The sequence below is a fragment of the Culex quinquefasciatus genome, chromosome 2 (assembly GCF_015732765.1).
Source record: "Culex quinquefasciatus strain JHB chromosome 2, VPISU_Cqui_1.0_pri_paternal, whole genome shotgun sequence".
Classification (NCBI taxonomy): Eukaryota; Metazoa; Arthropoda; class Insecta; order Diptera; family Culicidae; genus Culex; species Culex quinquefasciatus.
The window spans coordinates 154,580,300-154,602,749 of NC_051862.1; the positions used below are offsets into that span (position 1 = coordinate 154,580,300).

The window sequence follows — 22,450 nt, forward strand, 5'->3', positions numbered from 1 at the left end:
AATTTATGCCATTTGCTGGCCAAAAAGATCAAATTTAGTGCACTTTTGATCATAATTTCTATTTTGCAAGACCATTTCTCATCATTTTGATGGCACAATAGGGTGTAATATCAAAATCGATTTTCCAGCACAGCAATTTTTCAGTTCCTTTTGGGGTCCTGAACAACTCCCCAAAGTTTGGGAGCGATTGGTTTAGTCCTCACATTGCGCAAAGCGATTAAATTTTCCATATAAATTTGTATGGGAAAAACCATTTTTTTGGATTTTGATATTTATAAAATCCACATGTCACGCTGTACTAAAACCGGATTCATATTTAGATGCCCTGGAAGGTGCTCTACAACTTTCCCGAAGAAAGTATGGTGCTAGCTTGTCCCTGAAAGAAGATACAGCGTCCTTAAAACTCGTCTAAAACGTGATTTTCGAGCAAAAATCACGTTTTAGACGAGTTTTGAAAACGCTGTATCTTTTTTAGGAGCAAGTTAGCACCATACTCTCTTCGGGAAAGTTGTAGAGCACCTTCTAGAGCATCCGAATATGAATCAGGTTTTAGTACAGCGTGAAATGTGAATTTTATAAATATCAAAATCCAAAAAAATTGTTTTTCCCATACAAATTTATATGGAAAATTGAATTGCTTTGCGCAATGTGAGGACTAAACCAATCGCTCCCAAACTTTGGGGAGTTGTTTAGAACCCCAAAAGGAACTGAAAAATTGCTGTGCTCGCTAAATTTGGACAACTTTATTTTTTTCCATACAACCATATTACACCCTAATGACCCATACCGAAATTCGGTTATATAAAAACTTTAGATATGATAAAAAGGCCATTCCACATATTATTCAAATTGGGGGCGCGGGTTATACTTTGGTCACCCCTGTTTTAGATTAAAACCCGTGTAGAGGAGAGGTCAGGTTCATAAAGGGTCGAACTTGTTTTTAAGCTTCTGTTAATTTCAACTAACAACAAAGGTACAAAAACACTTACATTCGTCTCATCCAACGCCAGGAAAATCAGCGCGTTCTCGTCCAACGTCTTGAAGCTCAACGTCAAGCTGAACTGCTTGTTACTCCTGTGGCTCGACGACTTCTGTAGCACCGCATACCCATCCCCATTAAAATGCCTCTCATTCGTCGTCCCAGAACTTTCCTGCGGTCCCAACATCGCTCCCTGACAACTGCCAACCGACGAGGTAAAGTGCCACAGCCCAATCTGCCGCTGGTCCACGTACAGCTGGCTCAGTATCACTCCCAACCCCGCTCCTGCAGCCTGCAGCTGCGGCACCCTTAGCTCGTCCGGAACTCCACCCACCCAGATCCGACTGCTCGGCCCCATCGTCAGCTTGGACTGCTCGGGGTTGCTCGCCCCCGTCACCGGGTTCGCGTGCACCAGCACTCCGCTGTGCGTCATCCGGCGTACGTTCAAATTGCACAGGTTGAAGGTTCGGTTTGCCTCGATAAAGTACCACGCGTCGTCGTACTTCGGGTCACGCGGTTTGATTTCGGTTGGGTGGGTGATGGCGACGACTTCGTCGCCCAGGTTCCACACTAGTCGGATGCGTCGCTTGACCATTTCTACCGCGATGAAGCGACGTTCTTCGCCCTGGATGAAGACTAGTGGGGAGTTGGGTTTGTCACCGCTGAGGGCGACCGAGAGCATAATTTTGTTTGTGGTGGATGGGCCGTAGGAGACGGGGGCGTACGAGCGCATGCACTCGTCTTGGGACTCGAGGGAGACGCGGATTCCCTCGGCTGCGTGCTTCGCCCGCGCGATCTTATCTTTAAGCTCCTGAAGCTGCGCTGAGAAGGAAGCGTTCCACGCCTGGAACTTTTCGCTTTGCGTTCGGGCCAGCTTCTCCACTCCGTTGAGCTCCTTCTTGGCGTTCAGAATGTTGCCCAGCGATTGAGAGACGTTTTCTTCCGCCATGCCGAATTTGGTGTCCCACTCCGGTTCTAGCTTGGCCAGCTTGAGCTTCAGCTTGTACACGTCACTGTTCAAGCCGACGGCTTCTTCCCGAACAAATTTCATCTGGTTGGATACGATGTTGGCTTGATCCAGCGTTCCTTGCAGCTTCTTCATGGCTTCCCCTCGGTTTATCTGACCTTGCTCCTCCATCACCTTGTTGTTGTCGACTCCGGCTAGTCGCAGTTGATACTGCAGACTTTCGACCTTCTTCTCCTTGCCGATTAGGATTTCTTCCAGTTCGCGAGCCTTCTCCAACTCCTTGTTGGCCTTCTTCTCAATGTTTGAGGAGACATTCAGCGAGTGTTCGCTTCTTTCAGCTACCGAAATTCCTCCAAGTGGATGAACCTTGATGTTGGCTGCCTTGGCGCTATCCGTCGCGATATCTGCCAACTCTTGGGCGGAGACGATCGCTTTAATTATGTTGTCGTACGCCAAGCTTGCTTTCAGTGCGTTTGCAGCGCCATCTTCCGTGTGCTTGAACTTCCGCTGATACTCATCGGCTTCTTCTTTAAGTTGATGACCACGAGCAATCGCCTTCGGCACCACATCCTGCATCAACTCTTCAAACCTTCTGTCAAACTCCTTGATCGTATCTTCCAAAGCATCGTTCAGCCACTTCAAATTCTCCCGATTCTGCTCCAACTGCTTGTAGTTGTCGATGATCTGCTCGTACTTAACCGCACTATCCGCCAAGATATCCTCATCCAGAAACACCTGCATCTCGTCGACCATTTCGTCCGCCTGCTGAAACTTCCGCTCCAATTCCGCCAACTTCCTCCTGTTCATACTCGTAAAGCTCTCCGTCAGCGTTGCGTTGTTAAACACCTCCCGGTTCAACCGATCGAAATCATCCATCCGTCCGCGAAGCGTCGCAAACTCAAACTTCAAATCGTCCAACCGATCCGCCTGACGCTTCACCACCTCCGAAACGTTGCTCCAGTGATCGTACTGCCGCAGCGAACACTCCAGCACTTCCGGGTTCGGCTTACTCTGGCCGTACTTGAACTTGATGTCCGCCAGCAGCTCGTCCGCCTCCTTGACCGCGATCGGCAGCTTGATGTGATGATCGCCGGTGCCGTAGTTGTTCAGCACCTCGATCGTCGAACGGACGTCGTTTTTAAGTTCGCCGATGTCGTCCCGCAGGGCAATCGAGCGATCCAGCGTCTTGATGACGGCGTTGTCGCGGAAGTCGTCGGCGCGGTTGGAGATTTTGTTGAGACGTTTGTTCAGGCGGGTTGAGTTGCGTTTCATCTGGAAATGAAGATACAAATTAATTGAAGAACCGACTTCGATAGAAGTAACACTAACGCTATCCAACAGCGAGTTGTCAAAGTTGACCAGCCGATCCTTCACGTCCAGCAGCTGCCCAACGGCGTAGCCGAGCTTTTCCGCCTCGCTCTCGAACTTTTCCAGCTCGATCCAGGGCGCCGGAATGCCATCCTGATCGATGTGAGTCGTGTCGCGATTCAGTTTCCGCGTCAGTTCATTCAGATCATCGATCAGAATCACCGTACAGTTGTCACAAGCTGAAATTAGAAGTTAATTTTAATTTTCAGCATCCCAAGAAGTTATCCGACAAACTCACGTTTACACTTGTACCCCTGCACGATGTGCTTCGGCTGCTCGCAGCGATCGCACCGCTTCCCCGTGATCCCCGGCTTGCACTGGCACTGCCCACTCTTCGTCTCGCACTCGTCCGACAAACTCCCCTCCCGGTTGCAGTCACAAAACTCGCACCGCCCATCCTCCAGCTCCGGAAAGCCGTAATAACCCTTCACGCACCGCTCGCACAACTTCCCGGCATAGCCGGGCTTGCAGATGCAGCTGACCTCGCTACCCTTCACGTGGCATCCCTTGGCAAAGTTCTTCCGCGTCTCCGGACACGGACACGCCTCGCACGAGCCGTAGTTCGGGTTGCCGAAGAATCCTTCCGCGCAGTTCTGGCACGAATCACCGCCGGTGTTGTTGCGACAATTCTACGGAAAAAGATCACCGTTATTAAAATCTAAACCTCAAAACAGACCTTCAATCAACTCACCAAGCAATGGCCCGTCTCGGGGTGGCACTCCTCGCTGCGGCCGTTACAGTCACAGGGCAGCGATTTGCCCACGTAATCGTCGATCGTTTCCGGTTCCTTGTTTGGGAGGCGTGGCTTGAAGCGGTAGTGACCCGGGCCGGGGTCCTGGCAGGACAGGCCACCGTACTGGGCCGGGCAGTTGCAGCGTTCGATTCCGTAGGCGCGGTTGTTCTCGGCGCCCGCGACGAAGATCCCGGCGTCCAGGGTGACGTTGGTGAGACTGGAAAAGATACAATGTAATTTGAAATTACCAACATTGTAACTTGAAATTACCAACATTGTAATTTGAAATTACTAACGTTGTAATTTTAAATTATAAATATTGTAATTTGAAATTACAGACATAGTAATTTGTAATTTCAAACGTTGTAATTTGAAATTACAATGTTTGTTATTTGAAATTACAATGTTTGTTATTTGAAAATACAATGATTGTAATTTAAAATTTCCAAATCGATAATAATAAAATTATCCACTACTTACACAACTTGCCGAAAGTCGGTGGTGATCGTTCCCCTTACAAAAATGTGCCTCACATTCTGCAGCGCCACCATCAGAATGGCACGCGTGATGTGTTGACCATCGTAGTGGTTCTTCCAGAGGCTCTCGTGCAGCCTCGCCGAGTACCGGTTAACCTCCTTGTCGTACACAATCCGATCCTCGTAGTAATCCAGCACAAGTTCGTCATGCGTATGCAGTTGCACCATAGGAAACTGGCGAAGTGATGCTTCCGGGATATTCTGGAAGGCTCCCACCGTGACTAGAGTGTAGTTCAGGAGACCTCCGTAGCTGGTCGTGCGATCTCCAAGGAATTGCGGAGGAAGTTGGAAGTACAGCGGATACTGGAAGGCACTGTACGCGCCTATCGATACGTTTCCGGTTGAACTGGGAATCAAGTCCAGGTTGTTCATATTCTTGATTTCCGCGTCTTCACGATTAGTTTTGGTTCCTTCGAGCTGGATCACTACAACGTAATCAAAGTCAAAGTCGTCCTCGTCCTTCACCACGTACTCTACGCTGAGATTCCGCGAGCCCTGCAGTCGGATCTGTCCCCACGAAAACTCGCTCTGCTCGCAGTCCTGCGATCGTCCAAAGCAGAAGCACCTGGTGCAACCGTCCGGATTGATCGCCGCAAGTCCAAACGTTGCAGACTTGCACTGATCACACTGCCGTCCGAACACCATCGATTTACACAGGCACTGCCCATGTTCGTCACAATCGAAGCTTCCGTCGGGACGCGGAATCGATCCCCGCTCGTCACACCCACATCTCTGACAGTTTGGATATCCGTAATACCCGGCCGCACACTCGTTGCACTGCCGACCGGTGAACCCTTCCTTGCAGTTGCACTGCCCCGTTTGAGCGTTGCACGACTGACCAATCGATCCCGCAATGTCGCACTCACAGTTCTGACAACCGCGCTGGAACACGTTGCCCCAGGTATTCGCCACACAAGATCGACACTCGTGGCCGTGACTGTTCGGTGGGCACATGCACCGACCCGTGTCCGGATCGCACACGTACGACGGACTCGCGCACTGCTCACATCCTAAAAAAAAAACAAAAAAAATACCAATCAATTTCCACTCCATCACACCAAAACCAACACCACACTCACTCTTACACCCCTGACTAGAGAATCCGTAATACCCCGGCTGGCAGCGATCGCAGCTCGGTCCCTCCACCCCCGCCTTACAGTAGCACTGGCCGCTAAACGCGTCGCACTCCTGGTGCACGCTCCCGCTGGGATCGCACGTACACTGGATGCAGCCCACGCCGGACTCCAGATTCCAGTAGCCGGCCACGCACCGGTTGCACTGACGACCCTCCACAAAGGGTTTGCACACGCAGAGGCCTCGCTGCTGGTTGCAGATTCGATTCAGCGATCCCTGGACGTGGCAGTTGCAGGCTGGAGGGAATGGAAGAGACAGAGAGAAAGGAAACAAACAAAACTTTAATATTTAAAGATCTCGGAGTAGATATGGTCGAATGCGGTGGAACAACCGATCGCGACAACGATCGCGGAAAGTTCAACCGATTGGACCGCGGGGATCTGAGGGGAAATGATTCTTTAGGAAATTGGGAATCGATTACAAAGTTCAAATTGAGTTGGTCTCAAACGCCAACATATTGAGTTATTTTCTGCTCAAATATTTCTTTTTTTCACGTACCACGACCTCCCTAGGTCATTTTGAGGAGAGGTTTCTCTATGGAAATCCATACATCTCTTGTTAGATATTTTCTTAACTTATTTTTTTAATTTTTATTTGAATTTATCTTGATTAGTCTTTTTTTTATTTTTGTTCCAATCATTTTCTTTTGTCTATCTGCCGTTTTACATAATCTTCCGGTGCCTTTGTCGATTTTTTATTGTTTTTATTTTTTACATTTTTGTTATAAATTTATACCGTTGCAATGCATTGGCCTTGAAGTAACGATAAAGTGTGCCAAAGCAAAAACTTTGACATAAAAAGTAGAGAATATTATTTTAATACACAGCCAAATTTGACCCACAATAAAGCAAAGCATTGACAAAGCTTCTTAAAACAAGCAAAACCATCTAACCCAAAATTATCTTTAAAATTTAGAAGTGCTTCTTTCCAATGCACAGTGGTCCGAAACCGAAATCTACCGTGACAAAATTGATAGCGGCCACACGTTAAGATTTAGAGCTTTGGTGTCTTCGAGACAAATGATCAGGGTCAATAGGGACATCTTTTGGTATGGTGGACATTAGGGTGGTCCACCCTGATCATTTGTCCCGAAGACACCAAAGCTCTAAATCTTAACGTGTGGACGCTATAAATTTTTTCACGCTAGATTTCGGTTTCGGACCACTGTGCAATGCTTTTTGAAGCACGGATTTCAGATTATAAGATTTGAGTTCAGCAAGAAAATTTAGTGACAAATTTCATTTATTTTGTTAAAAAAATATGTTTTAAGTGAGTATCACATATGATTATTTTTATAAGGCAATTATTAATATTTTGCAAAGTTTTTGCTTCACACCTTAATATGGGATATTAGATAAAAATAAATATTTGCCTAGACTTTCCACTAAAAAAACAACAAATTTGTGCAAAACACTTTAAAAAATGTGTAAATTTAGAAAGAGTAAAATTTAAGGATCTAATATTACATGTGTGATGATGTTAAATTACCAAAATCAAAATTTGATCAGCGCAATTACTCTGGAAATTTACAGAAGAGTAATAATTTTTTTTATAGTTTTAAAGTATGCATTTTGTGATACCTTTTTCAGTAAAATAACAAACATTGTTTATTGAAAAAAAAATTCGAACTATTGGTCACAAGTTTCAGCCATTTTTACAAAAAAGATGCATTTTTTTAACTAAAACTTCAAAACAAAAAAACGCGTAGGCTAATCAGTTACGTTTGAAAGATATTATCTTGTTATAAGCTTTGAAAATAATTGCAGAGGCTATTTACTATAAAGTCAAGTGTATCAAATTCGAATTTGAAGGGAACGGTATACAGAAAAAAAAATCTGAATGTTACATCATTAATGACGTAATACTTTTGAAAAATGATTTTATGGGTGATATAGACGATTAAATCGAATCTTAAGTTTACAAAAACCGAGTTTACATGTGATTCATAATTTCCGTGTAGAGTAAGTTTACACGTTTTTTTCTGTGTACACAGCTAAAAAAGTAGTAATCCAGATGCGTGTAAAATGCCTGGGTGTAAAATAAATATTGCATTATTTTATGCAATTTTATGTAATTTTACACCCTGAAATATGTAGCCCGTCAGTATGGGAAACCTACTTGATCGAAATGTCAAGCTCATATATGCGTTTATTCTTACAGCGTTTCATCGGTTTGATGGCCGAGTGGGCTAAGGCGCCTGTCCTTACTGTTGGTGCTGGGTTTGAATCCCTTCGGTTGCAACTTTTTTTTGTTTTTGCAAAAATTGTACCTGCAGTGTGTAATATTAAGTGTTTATTTTGACGAAGGTGATGTGCATGTTTTTGCATGCGATTTTACCATCGGATTTTTTTGCTGTGTATGTAAAAATTATGGAAAATTACAAAATGTAATGTAAACAGATTTCATGTCACAAAAAAGTGTGATATTGCCTTCTTATGTTTTGATTATTTATTCTTAGGAATTCATTATTTTCAATGTTTAAATGACTACTATCACAGTAAAAAAATCATGATAATATTACATCTCGGAAGCGGTAAATCTTTTATATCAGAAAAAATGTGTAATTTTACCTCTGAAAATGTGTATTTTCATCACTTTTCTGGTGCAATGTCATAAAAAGGTAATATTCAACCTTCCAAAATTAAATCTTTCAAACTTACGCATTTTTTACTGTGTACATAAAATCACAATTTCTCAAAAAGTAAAAAAAAATATGCAAACTTGGAAGATTGAAGTCTGGAGCAACATTTGAAAAGGACGCATAAGCATTTTGACTGCTGCAACTATTTTACAATTTCCCAGGCAATAGGCAACTATTTTACAAAACCCATAGAGTTCAATGGTAGCTGGGGAGGTCAGCTATTGTTTCCGATTTCAAATTTTGATAAAAAAAAGTTACCTGAAGCTTGAGAAATGGTAAAATAATTCAAAATGATTATCCGCCCTTTTCTCGTGTTGCTCCAGAAATTTAGACTGAAAAAGTGACATTACACCAGAAAAGTGGTAAAATTACACATTTTTTCTGACATAAAGGAGAAACCCTTCCCAGATGTAATGTTACCACGATTTTTTTTACTATGCAGTTCAAATAAGTATAGAAAATCATATAGCAAATCAAAATAGTTTTTTGGGCTTATTTTTACATTAACATAACCCTATTAGTAAAAAAATAAGTCGATGTTAAATAGAGAGTTCTTGAAGAATACTGCGCATTTTAAAAAAAAAATTAAAAACATTTGCAAATAATTGAATGTTTGTTTTTGTCGCTTGACTCGAGAGAGATTCAGTTTGTTTTTGTTTTTAAATTTATTTTACAAGTTTCTCGTGGATGTGCTAAGATATGTCAAGATAACATAGTTTGAACATACTTGCGTACACAGCAAAAAAAAATCATGGTAATATTACATCTGGGAAGAAGTACATTTTTTATGTCAGAAAAAAAATTATTTTACCTCTCAAAATGTGTAATTTTACCACATTTCTGGTGTAATGTCACTTTTTCAGTCTAAATTGAGGTAAAAATAAATCATAAAAGGGGTAATATTCAACCTTCCAAAATAACACCTTCGAAATTTACAAAAAAAAATACTGTGTACCATTGAAATGAAGCCGTCAATCATTTTCAAAGAAAACTGATCATCACTCTAAACTACTCTGTATTTTGTAAAATTTCACGATTATTTACACCAAAATGAATTTTTGATCGTAACCAAATGTGTCACAAAAGTCATATAATTTTGTGAAGCAATCATTGACTTCAAATTTGACAAACATTGAATAATGATGATTTTCATAACTTTAAAATTTTCGGGTACAATCTAAATAATCGGTAAAAGAGATTTTGTGAACATAATGTAATCCAAGCAAAATTTATATCGTTTAACAAAAACCTGGCAATGATGCAATTTATTGCCTTGAGAATATTAGCAAGTACTAAGTGACAAAACATTATGAAAATGTTTATTTTTATAGTCTATACATATTTGAAAACTATCAATTTCCAAAAGAACTCCTCCATATGTAAACAAGCCCTGCCAGAGATGACAAAATGCTAATAATCGCGATCGTATCAATCCGCGCACACACACAAGATCCGCGCACGGTGAAAAATGACCCAAAAGTTATTTATGAGCTCGTAATTACCAGTTCTGCTAGTACGGGCTCCCCCGAAAAAAGAAAAAGCCCAAAAGAAATCCCCTTTCGCTGCTGCCGGGTCCATTGATTTAAATTCGTTCTGGCAATATTGGCCGAAACATGCGGAACAGATCAGTCTCATCCGATAAGCGCGGAGGACCGGGTCCGGGTCGTCGTCGATCGAGGACCCAGAAGTTCATGTCACTCATAAATCTTGAGAGTGGCGTTTTCATCCCCTCTCGCTCACTCACCCCCTCGGAATCAACGGACGATCATCGAGATAGTGAGGTTGAAGTGGATCTTGCCACCAATTTCCCTCGATTTTTGCATAAATCTCCCGACATTTCTCCTCCGCGGAAATATTGCCCGATGGGATACTTTTTTTTTCTTTGACTTTTGTGTCGTCTCGATCGTAAATTTTTGGCCGGACTTTTTGTTTATCGCGGAGCACGCGTGCGTTTGTGTGTGTCGCGCCGTGTATATCAACCTGATTTATGGCGTATCTTGAATAAATCAAATATTTGATTAATAATTATTTATTGAGTTGCCGAAAGCGATGTACGCGAGGGAAGAAACTGGAGATGGTCTGCACTTGAAGGATTATTGAAACAGGTTTGATAAATGCAAAATTTTGTTTACTTGTTTGTATATTTACATTAGATTGAACAAAACAGATATATTAAAAGTAAAAAAAAGTCACAGAAAATATCAAAAGGAAAAGTTAGTGTTGTTGTTAATTCTTTTATTTCTGGCAGCTTTAGTCTTCTTCGTCGTTCGCCGCCCTAAATAAGTGTGATACTTACTTTTTCAACATATTACTAGGCAGGAAGAAATTTTTGTTTAAAGTAGCAAAAATTTGAATAAAGTAAAACATTGTAATTGAAATTCATTTATACCTAACATGTATTAGTGATGGCTAAACTCAAGTTTAAAATGCATTACAAAGTTGTGTTGAGATTAAGTCGACCCAAATTATTAATCGTATTTTGCTGTGGATTTTTGTTTACGAATACCTCATTATTATTTTGAAATACTCAAATTTTTCACAAAACTACGTATTTTTGAAAAAAAATACTAAAAATTTCCGTTTTTTTACATTATAAGTGTTAAATGATCAGGATATTTTCATACATTTCGAAAGTAATAAGATTTTTTTGAAATACTAAAAATTTTCTCAAAACTACGTACTATCGAAAAAAAATACTAAAAATTTCAGCTTATTACAATAAAATGATTGATAATTTTTCATACAATGCGATAGTCATATACTCAAAACTTTCACTAAACTACGTGGGTAATTCTCCGCCAACTCACACAGCAGTTGCCCCGACCCCTCTTCGATTTGCGTGAAACTTTGTCCTAAGGGGTAACTTTTGTCCCTGATCACGAATCCAAGGTCCGTTTTTTGATATTTCGTGACGGAGGGGCGGTACGACCCCTTTCATTTTTGAGCATGTGAAATAAGAGGTGTTTTTCAACAATTTACAGCCTGAAACGGTGATGAGATAAAAATTTGGTGTCAAAGGAACTTTTATGTAAAATCAGACGCCCGATTTGATGGCGTACTCAGAATTCCGAAAAAACGTATTTTTCATCGAAAAAAACACTAAAAAAGTTTTAAAAATTCTCCCATTTTCCGTTACTCGACCTTAAAAAATTTTGGAACATGTCATTTTATGGGAAATTTAATGTACTTTTCGAATCTACATTGACCCAGAAGGGTCATTTTTTCATTTAGAACAAAAATTTTCATTTTAAAATTTCATGTTTTTTCTAACTTTGCAGGGTTATTTTTCAGAGTGTAACAATGTTCTACAAAGTTGTAGAGCAGACAATTACAAAAATTTTGATATATAAACATAAGGAGTTTGCTTATAAACATCACGAGTTATCGCGATTTTACGAAAAAAAAGTTTTGAAAAAGTTGATCGTCATCGATCATGGCCGTTCATGGTCACCCGCGACAGACACGGACGACGAAACAAAGAGAAACGCAAAACGTAACTTTTTCAAAACTTTTTTTGTAAAATCGCGATAACTCGTGATGTTTATAAGCAAACCCCTTATGTCTTTATATTTATTTTTTGTAATTGTCTGCTCTACAACTTTGTAGAACATGTAGAAAAAACACGAAATTTTAAAATGAAAAAATTTGTTCTAAATGAAAAATTTACCTATCTGGGTCAATGTAGATTCGAAAAGTACATTAAATTTCCCATAAAATGGCATGTTCCAAAAATTTTTACAGTCAAGTAACGGAAAATGGGAGAACTTTTAAAACTTTTTTAGTGGTTTTTTTCGATGAGAAATACGTTTTTTCGGAATTCTGAGTAAGCCATCAAATTGGGCGTCTAATTTTACATAAAAGTCCCTTTGACACCAAATTTCTATCTCATCGCCGTTTCAGGCTGCAAATTATTGAAAAACACCTCTTTTTCGCATCTTCAAAAATGGAAGGGGTCGTAGCGTCCCTCCGTCAGGAGATATCAAAAAACGGACCTCGGATTCGTGATCAGGGACAAAAGTTACCCCTTAGGAGAAAGTTTCACGCAAATCGAAGAGGGGTCGGGGCAACTTTTCCCGATTTCGTGTGAGTTGGTAGAGAATTACCCACGTATTTTTGAAAAAATACTATTTTGTAGTTATTTTTTTACAAAATGGGTATCAAATGATAGAGATTTGTTATTCATTTCGAAAATCAAAGCACATTTTTTCAAATGCTCGAAATTTCCTCAAAATTATGTATTTTCGAATAAATAATACTAAAAAATATGGGTATCGAATAATCTGAAATTTTCATAAAATTCGATACTTATAATATTTTTAGTGAAATACTCAAAACTTTTTAAAAATTAATATACTTTTTTTTCATACATTTCGATTTTTTTTATTTCATAGATTTTGAGAGATTTTTTTTGAATATGCTCAAAATTTTCACAAAGCTACGTATTTTGGAAAATACCAAACATTTTGGAAATTGTTCTTAATTTTGTGTTATAACTTTCGAATTGTATAGAAAAATTATATTTTTTCGAAAATACGTTGTTTTGTGAAAATGTTAAGTACTTCACAAAAAAATATTACTCTCGAAAAAAAAAATGATCATTAGTTACCCAATTGTAAAAAACTGTTTTTTTTTTTACTTTTTCGAAAATACGTACACGCAGAAAAATGTTTAGTAGAATCAGCCTGTACGAGGTTTGAATCAACAAAATTTTTGTTGAATATAATCTTCAAAAAAATTGCGTTGAAACAAACCTTGATTTTCTCAATTCTACAAAATTCTTTTGTTGTTTTTAAAAAGCTGCTTTGACGTTTAGCGTTGATTCAACAAAAATCATGATTTTCAAATCAACAAAACGTTTTGTTGATTCAAATATGCCTTATTATTCTGCGTGTAGCTTGGTGATCATTTTGAGTATATTTAAAAAAAATCGAAATACGTTGTTTTGTTGAAATTTGGAGAAAATTCAAATTTTTGTGTAATTACTTTCAAAATGTATGAAAAAATTCCGATCATTTGATACCCATATTCCTATATCAATATTTATGAGTATTTTTTCAAGAAACATGCAAGAAAAATAAGTTTTTTTTTGTGAATTTTGGGCCGTGCTTATCCGAGGCAGCGGAACGAATCATTACCAGGGCAATGCAAAATCGGGCATGACTGTAGGAGTTATTATTTCCAGTTTGTTAAACAAAAATTTTTGGACAAATTGTTTATCATAATGAAGATTTTAAATTATGGCTTTTTAATTGGCTTTATTTTGAATTCCTTGGTATGTGTAGCAAAATGGAGAAGCATATAAAAATTTCACAAATTCTCAAGTTATCGCAGATTGGCTGTCACATTTCGGAGAATTCAATGTTCGGTGAAATAGTTTGTTTTATAAAGACTAATGAATGCTCTACTTTTGCAACGAGCTGAATAAAACAACTTTTGCAACTCTGGAAAACACTTTTTGAATTGGATTTTTTAAGTGAAACATTTGTTTCCCCTCTTGATTGTAATTTGCCTTTAAGATAAGTGCCAAACTCCAAAACAGTATCAAAAAGTGTTACTTTTAGATACAAATGCTTGAAAGTTAAAAAATTTCATCACTCACCGTTCAAATCAAAACAATATTGAAAAGTATTACTTTTCAATACAAGTGCTGAAAGTTCAACTTTTCAGTACCCATTGCAGTGCAGAAAGTTGAACATTTTAGCCCTTGTTTCGAAAGTATTTCTGTTCGATTCTGTTATTTTTCGAAGAGAAATGTATAGACCATTTCGTCGAATGCTTTGGTTAACTCTTTATTCAGTTATTCTAGTAAAAAAACACTAAAATACAAAATAAACAATAAAATGAACCCAAAAAAAAATCCTTGCAAACAAACAGAATTTGCCAAATAAAAAAAAACAAAGACCTTGGAAAATTAGAGAATGACATAAACTTAAGCAAAAGAACATAATTGGGGAATGGCATGTTATTCCATCGGGCACCTAATGTTGTCATATCGTTCAATTACAGCGTTTTCATTTGAAATCAAGAAAAAAAATGCTCATTGTGAAGTGAACAAGCATGCTTACCTCAAAAGTTTAACAGAATAAGTTGATTAAAAAGTGAAATTAGCGAATTGGATGGAACCGGAACCAAATCCTTAACTTGCCAAACATACGAAAAATTCCTCCTAAAAAAATTCTTTCTAGCAAAAATAGGAAATGAGCCATGAAACAAGCATAAACAACTTCTTTGTTGACTTCACCTCGCAGTACCTTGAAGTTTGGCAGTAACATCATTTCCCGCAGGTGAAAATCTTCGCTAGAAACAGAATCATCATAAAAACCCCGGATCTAACCGTGCAGAATACATTGTATACACATCACACACGCTCTAGATCTTCAATCAGCATCACGCTCTTTTGATTGCACCATCAGGTTTGTTATTTCTAAAATTTCGTTTTGGAGGAGATGGGTTCTGTTGTTTCCAAGTTCGTTTCGTTAATGATTTGGTGGGGTTATGGTCTTTCGGGGGGTGCTGGTAATAAATTCATATTTTATAAATATTTATCGCGATTTGATGGAAAGTCGTGCTTAGTGGGTTCATAAAGTTGGAATGAAATGCATTAGCTTTTGTTTTAAAATGTATGAGGATACTGTGAAATGTTATGATTTGGAAATCCTCTTATGAAATATTAAGCTTGAAAATTTGGGTGGTCTAATGGTTTGACTAAAACTGTTGATTTCTCAACAAAGAATTTTCCGCTAATCGCTACACGCAGAGGTCATTGAGAAATAAGCTTTACGTCATTGCTGCTGTCGGAACTGAGGCAGCAGCGTGTTGTGATTTATTTTCGCCACAACTGGTGCAACTACGAAACGTACACACTAAAAGTTATGAATGGGCTGTCGATGAATGAATGAAGGGAGGAAGCTGTGAACAAAACATCCCACATCACTCGGCAAATTCAATGATTTGTGAGTCAGTGTGTGCGAAGAACGGCACATTTTATTGCTCGAGGGCCCATTGAGTAAACGATTCTCAATCATTCTCTCAGTAAGGTTCACCTCGGTAGTAACCTGCAGCGTTTGCAGTTGGTGTAGGCTGTAGACGGATTATCGCCACTTTGCTGTACTATACGATGTTTGAGTTGGTTCGATCCTTCCTCCAAAGACACTTTGCAGAGATTAACCTTCTAGCGCACAGAGTTGTGAAGTTCTTTCAAAGTTTTTTTTAGAGATGATTGCAAGATTTTGAAAATTTTAATTACATTTTAAAAGTTTAAATTTTAAATTAATTCTAGGCAGCAAAATTGAATAGTGAGAAAATTTGCTTCAATCTACGATTAGCAACTGTCCTCTTCAGTCGAAGGTTAATCCACTGAAAAGTAGTACAGATGCAACGTGCCGCAGCTACCGCACTTCTTCCGATGAACCGGTCCTGGACGCACGACTAGACATGAGGTAAAACAGTTGCAGCTAGAACAGGAAACGGTCCGTAGGCACTTTATCATCTGACATATTGAACTTCGCACCATTTAGCGACACCGCAGCATGTGAATGTGCGGAAAAAAACAAACTGACACAAGTGAGTACACCCAAATCAAGGATTTCTGAAAACTTTAGCGTTCTGTCTATTTTTACAATCAAGCCTTCGTGGTCCAAAGGTTGAGATATGAACTTCCTAATCTAATCTAAACTAATGTACCCTAATACAATATAAGCTAATCTAATCTCATCTTATCTTATCAAATCCTAGCGCAGCCTACTCGCACTTTTTGACAGTTTGTTTGTTGTTTGTTTACCTGCATTTGTTTGCAGAAATGTCAACCTGCATACAATTGGCTTTGTTTGGGAGTTTTCCGCAAACTGTTAAACACAAAAAAGTGCGAGTTTGTTTGCCATAGTCTAATGCCTCCTTAAGAATGCATTGAAACATCACAGACGGTAAAGCGGCTAGGCCCACTGCGTAAAGTTTACCGCAGAGATGATTCGTTGAAGTTGGTTGACTTTGAGCACGGAGTGTTCAAGCAACAACACAATACTGAATCAACAGGGTAGATCTCTGAGTTTTTGGTTTAAGGCAATTATTCGTTGGCAGCACCATGCTAAGAAGTTTTCAAACTCCGGGACCCTCTGAATGCTCTTGTCACTGTTTGTCGTAGTTATTGTGGCGCTAGCTTCCAGAGGTTGAGATATGGGCCTCCATGCAGAAACTCCAATGTTTGTTTTGTGTTCATAACATTTAATGCAATTATCAACTTTTTACGATCTAAAATTGAGCAACTACAAATTTGTCAGTATCGATATGGAAGATTTAACTGTTCTCGTTTGGGTGCACAAAGTAGAATATGTTTGTGTGTGCAACTACAAGTGCATTTTCGCGCGTGAGAAGTAAGCAAAACTGACGTGGGACACACGATGCGATGATGGATCGAACAGTTGGTTCGATTCAGTCGACACAGTTTAAGATCGCATTCTTGTTGGAGGTTCCACAACTTGCTGGGGGAAAGCTGCGAAACTGTTTTGTTTTGCTCATCCGGGACGTTTTTACAATGAGGGTGATTTATGGGAGTCATTACTGCGGTTATCAGCAAGGATGATTCAATTAACTAATCGTTAAGATTGGAACAGTTGAAGGAGCTAGTACGGTAATGAATTCTTCAGGATGAGTGAACAGATTTTTCTTAGCCAAGAATGATATTGATGTGAATCAATATTTTAAGACTTTTGATAATCTAGTTTGGCAAATCCATACAATCTACAACAACAAGTGAGTCATAAAATTAAAAAAAGGTTATTATCATTTTGATCATTGTTGTCGTTTAATACTGCCCTAAAAAGCTTAATTTTTGTGCGAACAGAATGTTACTAATCGCTAAGCTTAGGAACGTGCCTTGAATACGTTTAGTTGAGTGCGGTTAGCATTTTTAAAATGACGGTAAGATGACTTCATTCATATTTTGAAGTCATGTCTGAACTCATCGATGTAGGTTGATGTTTAAATTAGACATTTAATGGCATCATTTTGAAACAAGATTTTGCTCAATCGAGTGTTATTCATCTTTGTTTTCAAAAAATGATTAATTTCTCTTTATTACAAATTACTCTTTATTGCACCCATCTTCAGGACAACATTCCTCCATCTCTATCAAAAAAACACCTCTCGAAAGCACATATTCTTCAACCATCTAATCGCTTCGAAAATTTATTCCTCCCAACAAACTAGCTAATGGCCCGCAATTTGACCGCACCTAATAGTTCCCCAGGCTTGCGAGGTTCATCTTCTTCATCGCTTCTTCCTTGGTGTAAGATCTTTGAAGTGCTTCCCGATCGGCTGCGGCGTCGGCGACGACCAACCGATTAAGATGTATCCCATCAAGATAGCGCCTCCAGGGCCATTGTAGAACTTGGCTTGGCCAACAAAACAAATCAATAGACTCACCGAATGGGTGAGCAGCGCACACGCCGCCCGATCTCATCAGTCAGCGCTGGACAGTTCCCGATGAGATAACTGAATGGATTTTGGATTTTTTTTTTTAATTTTTGCTCGTTTCTACCGTTTAAGTTACTCTGGCATAGTCGTTTTGAGTAAGTTTTTGTTGATTTTCAAAAGTTTTGTGCAACAATTACCAAATCTCTCCATCTAAACTTACTCCCAGGGTAATCTTTATCGCTGCTCGTTGACTCTCGTTTTACGAGAATGGATTGGATGAGCACATGATCGGGGCCCCGGTGTATCACTCAACTTTCCCAAAGCTTAGAGAAACCACGGTTAACTCCCCCCGAAACCTTACAGATTCCTCTACCGCGGGAAACGGACCACTTTCGTGTGCGAGATTCGCTCCGGCTGAGGGTTCTTTCACCCCCGGAGTGGGTACTCGATAGTGAGTATTTAGCGTCGGTTGCGGTTAATTAGCGAGAACCCAGTTGGAGCTGGTCGACGCTAGATTTGTAGCAAAACAGCAAATCTCTAATTGCGGCTGATATACATGACCGTTTGAAGCCACACTTGAGCAGGGGAGGCGGTAACTCTTGGGGATTAGTTGACTCAACCTGCACTATGGAACAGTATTCGGTGTGTTGGAATAAAAAAAAAAAGAAATTTAAATAAATTTTAGTTTTTTTGTATGAATTTTTGACGCGTAAAGTGTTTAAACGGAAATCTTTTTGATTGTCATTTTATTAAGAGAAAAGGTGTACCAAATATCTCCGGTTTTTTTTTTCAATAATTCCAATAATAATTTAAAATTGAAATTATTAAATAGAAGTTTGCAATTTTCTTTGTTAATTGTATAAAGCAGTCGAATTAGGAAAAACTGAAATGAATTGAATAACTCTTAAGAGGCAGTATTTGTAGATTCTGCTCGGTTTGTTCTAGAGGTCGTATCGAGGTGCTCCGATTTGGATGAAACTTTCAGGGTTTGTTTGTCTATACATGAGATGAACTCATGCCAAATACAGGGCAAAAACCAACGTTGTAAAATGTTTGTTATAGAAAAATCGTAAAACTTTGAGAAAAACTGCGATTGGCCAAAAAGTTAATACCGTAGGCTTATAGTCCATGTAATTCCCTAACTTTCGACCTATGGGAGTATTGGTGTTGGAGGCTGTTGCAAAAAGTTATTAAGGTTTTACAAAAATCAATTTTTAACAGTAATTTGCAAAAGCTAAGAGAAAAAGTCAAACCAATCCTGGATGTCTATAGCACATTTTGAAGGGCTTCAAAAGACCATTCGAATGCATTTAAGAGAGTTGGAATTGATGAAGTTTTACGAAAATGCGAGCAATTTTAAGATTTTTCATGTTTTTTGGACCTCAAACTTCAATGCCCGTTTTACCCCACTTCCCTTAGTCGTAGAGGGCTCATATTTGGCATGAGTTCATCTCATGTATAGACAAACAAACCCTGAAAGTTTCATCCAAATCGGAGCACCTCGATACGACCTGTTTCACATCGATGAAAAACTCGCTCTTAATTTGTATTTTAATTTTGAATTTTAAAATAAAGAATTCTTTAAATAATTTAGTTATTGCCTAAAAATCGCACTAAATTCATTACAACCACAATGTGCACCACGTCATGCAAATGGTTAAGGAGACCCGGTTTCAACCAACTCTCCCTGGCACAAGTTTTATTTCCCTATTCATGATTTATCGCCACCGTGATGTCTTTGGCCCCGTCACCGATACAAGCCGGGATTCGTCCAACTACCGATACGGTCCACCATGGCCGGCACGCCATATACAGTTACACGGGTACGGACGGTTCAAACGCCGCCGTGACTTGCTCCCCTATGGAGCGCTTCACTTGGGGGCCAAACTATTCCGCAACTCCCGCATGGGGGGGAAAATGTGCAAAACTCATCGAATCAAGTGCCGGGAAAAGTGCATTCTCCTGTATCGACAAATTTGCAAAATTGCGCCAACTGGGGTCGGTCTTCCCAGGAAAAACTATAAACCCGTGTAGTTGACCGGCCCGTCGTACTGCCGAGGGGATCATGTTCATTAGCTGTCGATTACCCCAGCGTACCAGCATGTGTCATGGCATGATGCTGTTGCTAGCAGTTTCAGTTGCGTTCCTAGAAGCAAACAGCTTCAACATTCCCGCAGTTTTGAACCTTCGCTGCACTGAAGAAAGCGAGGGACCCAAAGTTTGTTTGTTTACTGCAACAGAGTGATACAAAACTGCTACTCTCCGCGAGTCAATCAACAATGTATCTTTTTAATCTCTCCACAATCCCCACACCGAAATTCCCCAACGACATAAACCATCTGGTTGACCCAAATCGGATCAAACGGCTAGATCAACCGATAATGCTGCTGCAGCTCTGGTATTGACACAAACGTCTCTCAAAACGACCCCCGATGATCATCGCATCGCACTGACTTTCGATGTTAAGCCAAGCCAAGCTGTTGATGGCTGCTAACGGCGGCGGCGACGCTAGATAAGTATAGTGACATAAAAGTCAAAACAAAAACATTCAATCGACAGCGTAGACGCCCGACGTAAATTACGGGGAACCCACAGAAATGGTTCAGTTTCCAAGAGGAAAGTGAGGAAAAACGAATTGCATCGAGAAAAGAAAAAGTGTGACTGAAGAGTCGTGGAGTTGGAAAAGTATACAGTTTTGCTCTTCAATGTATAATATGATAAAAAAACGTAGTATTTTTGAAAAATGTTCCGCCAAAACCCAAAACCTAAATTTAATATTTATATAATCTATGAAAAAAAAAAACATTTGCATGAGCATCAACATTGTTGACTGCCAATGAGCTGCTACTCCGTTTTTGACAGCTCAGCTGAAGTTGAACAATGAATCTAAAATTATCAGTGGGAGCCAATCATTCGTTCACTGTTTAACCTCTGAAGATCCCTTCTTTATTAGTCAATACCGGCGCCCTCCCAAGAAGCCTGCAGTTCAACAAAAGGGAAGAATGTTAGTGAAGTTGCAGACTCATCAAGCACATGGCTTTTCGCTATATACCTGTTGATACCGCATGAGATCGTTGAATCCACAGCATCTCCTTCAAGCATCACGGGATTAATATTGTTTAGGGTTAGTAGGATAAGGATTGGCTTTTCAATGCCTTTCGAGCTACGATGCTATGGTGAGGACTTTAATAATAGACCGTCGGTGAGCCTTCCGAGCAACTATGCTATCGGAAGGTCTTTCTGGTTATCACACAAAAACACTCGCGCACAGTTAGTTCAATATCTAAAAGATGGAAATTTTGCTCCACTATAAACTCGACGATCCTAAAAAGTCAGCGTGTCTTTCGATCAACAATTATATAAAAATTACATTTTCACCGTGAAAATTTTACACATTATTCTAAAAATGAATACACAATTTACATGACGCCATGCCTTCCGATCAACGATGATATAGGGAGGGCTTTTAAAATCACAAAATAATTAATTTAGACTAAAATAAAGCCACGTGGTTTCGCTCCATCCATAGAACCAAAGAAAATCTTTTTCAATTAGCACAATGACCACCAACTGCATGCATAACGGGCCACAAATAAAACAAAAGAAACGCAAACAAAATCAACCACGCGGTTTCGCTCCTTCCACCCGAAAAAAAACCTAACATTTAAAGACAATGTAAACCTAACTATTTCAAGTTTGTGTTTATGAGAAAAAAAAAACAGTTTGTGTTTAAAGTTCTTCAAAAAAAAATTTTTTTTTTCAGTAAATCAAAGAGACCCCGAGAAAGAATATAAATATTTTTTCTTGTCTAATTGTAATCTTTAATTGTTCCTAACATCATAATCATAATCCTTCATTCAAGAAAAGAGCACTTAGAATTCCTTAACATGACTCTTAAATGCAGTTTTAGGAATTTGGAAAAAATGCTATTAATTTTACGAAATTGCGATTATTTTTGCTAAAATTAAACAAATGCTGATATTTTATTTTGATAAAATATTCTGCGAACTATTTTGTACATTCTTTTTTAATCGAAAATCTATTGGTACTAAAATTAAATCGAGTAAGATATTTATTTTTCCAAAATCTCATGGGCTATTTAGTAGTTTTTTTTTTGGGAAAAATCCAAAGTTAACATTTTGAAGTGCTTAAATTTGTTTTCAAGTAATACTTTTATGTATCTTTACAATCAGTTGTAAAATGAATAGTTTTTTTTTTATTTTGATTAGAAAATCTATAAAATCATTTAAAAATTAAAATCATATTTGAATTGGTACGGTATGTCCACGCATCCTTCCTTCCCTTTTAGGTTCTGTTTAATGTTATCCGTTCACAGAATCATCTCTGCGGTAAACACAACACAGTAAGGCTGGCCGCTTTAATTTTTTATCTACATTTTCATTATTATTGGGGCGTAATCTAACCTTTAGTTCTTCCAGGATGCTTTCTTCGGTCTGGCTTCGCTTATTTTCGATTAGATTAGATATCGAGGTATGAATATGCAACAAAAACAGCTCAGATCCTTTATAAAAAATCATCATACTTCGCTGTGACGCAAAAAGAGTTTATAACCAGCAGCGAACTTTCTTCGCTCCACAATTCAGTAACCCGCCTGGAAACAGTGAACAGCATTTGATCCACGTTCAACAAACAACCATCACCACCGCACGCGCTCCACTTG

General features: G+C 39.2%; 1 protein-coding gene across 3 annotated transcripts in view; it reads right to left on the reverse strand.

Moving 5' to 3' along the window:
- Positions 1-22,450, reverse strand: part of LOC6036156 (laminin subunit alpha-1) — a 226,680-nt gene that overhangs the window by 11,267 nt on the left and 192,963 nt on the right. For all 3 annotated transcript variants that reach the window (XM_038251285.1, XM_038251287.1, XM_038251286.1), the window contains 6 exons: positions 5,663-5,953; positions 4,528-5,593; positions 4,006-4,264; positions 3,553-3,943; positions 3,276-3,493; positions 990-3,218 (listed from right to left, as the gene is read on the reverse strand). In XM_038251285.1, the coding sequence (XP_038107213.1) occupies positions 990-3,218; positions 3,276-3,493; positions 3,553-3,943; positions 4,006-4,264; positions 4,528-5,593; positions 5,663-5,953 (4,454 nt within the window). The remainder of the gene's footprint in view (positions 1-989; positions 3,219-3,275; positions 3,494-3,552; positions 3,944-4,005; positions 4,265-4,527; positions 5,594-5,662; positions 5,954-22,450) is intronic.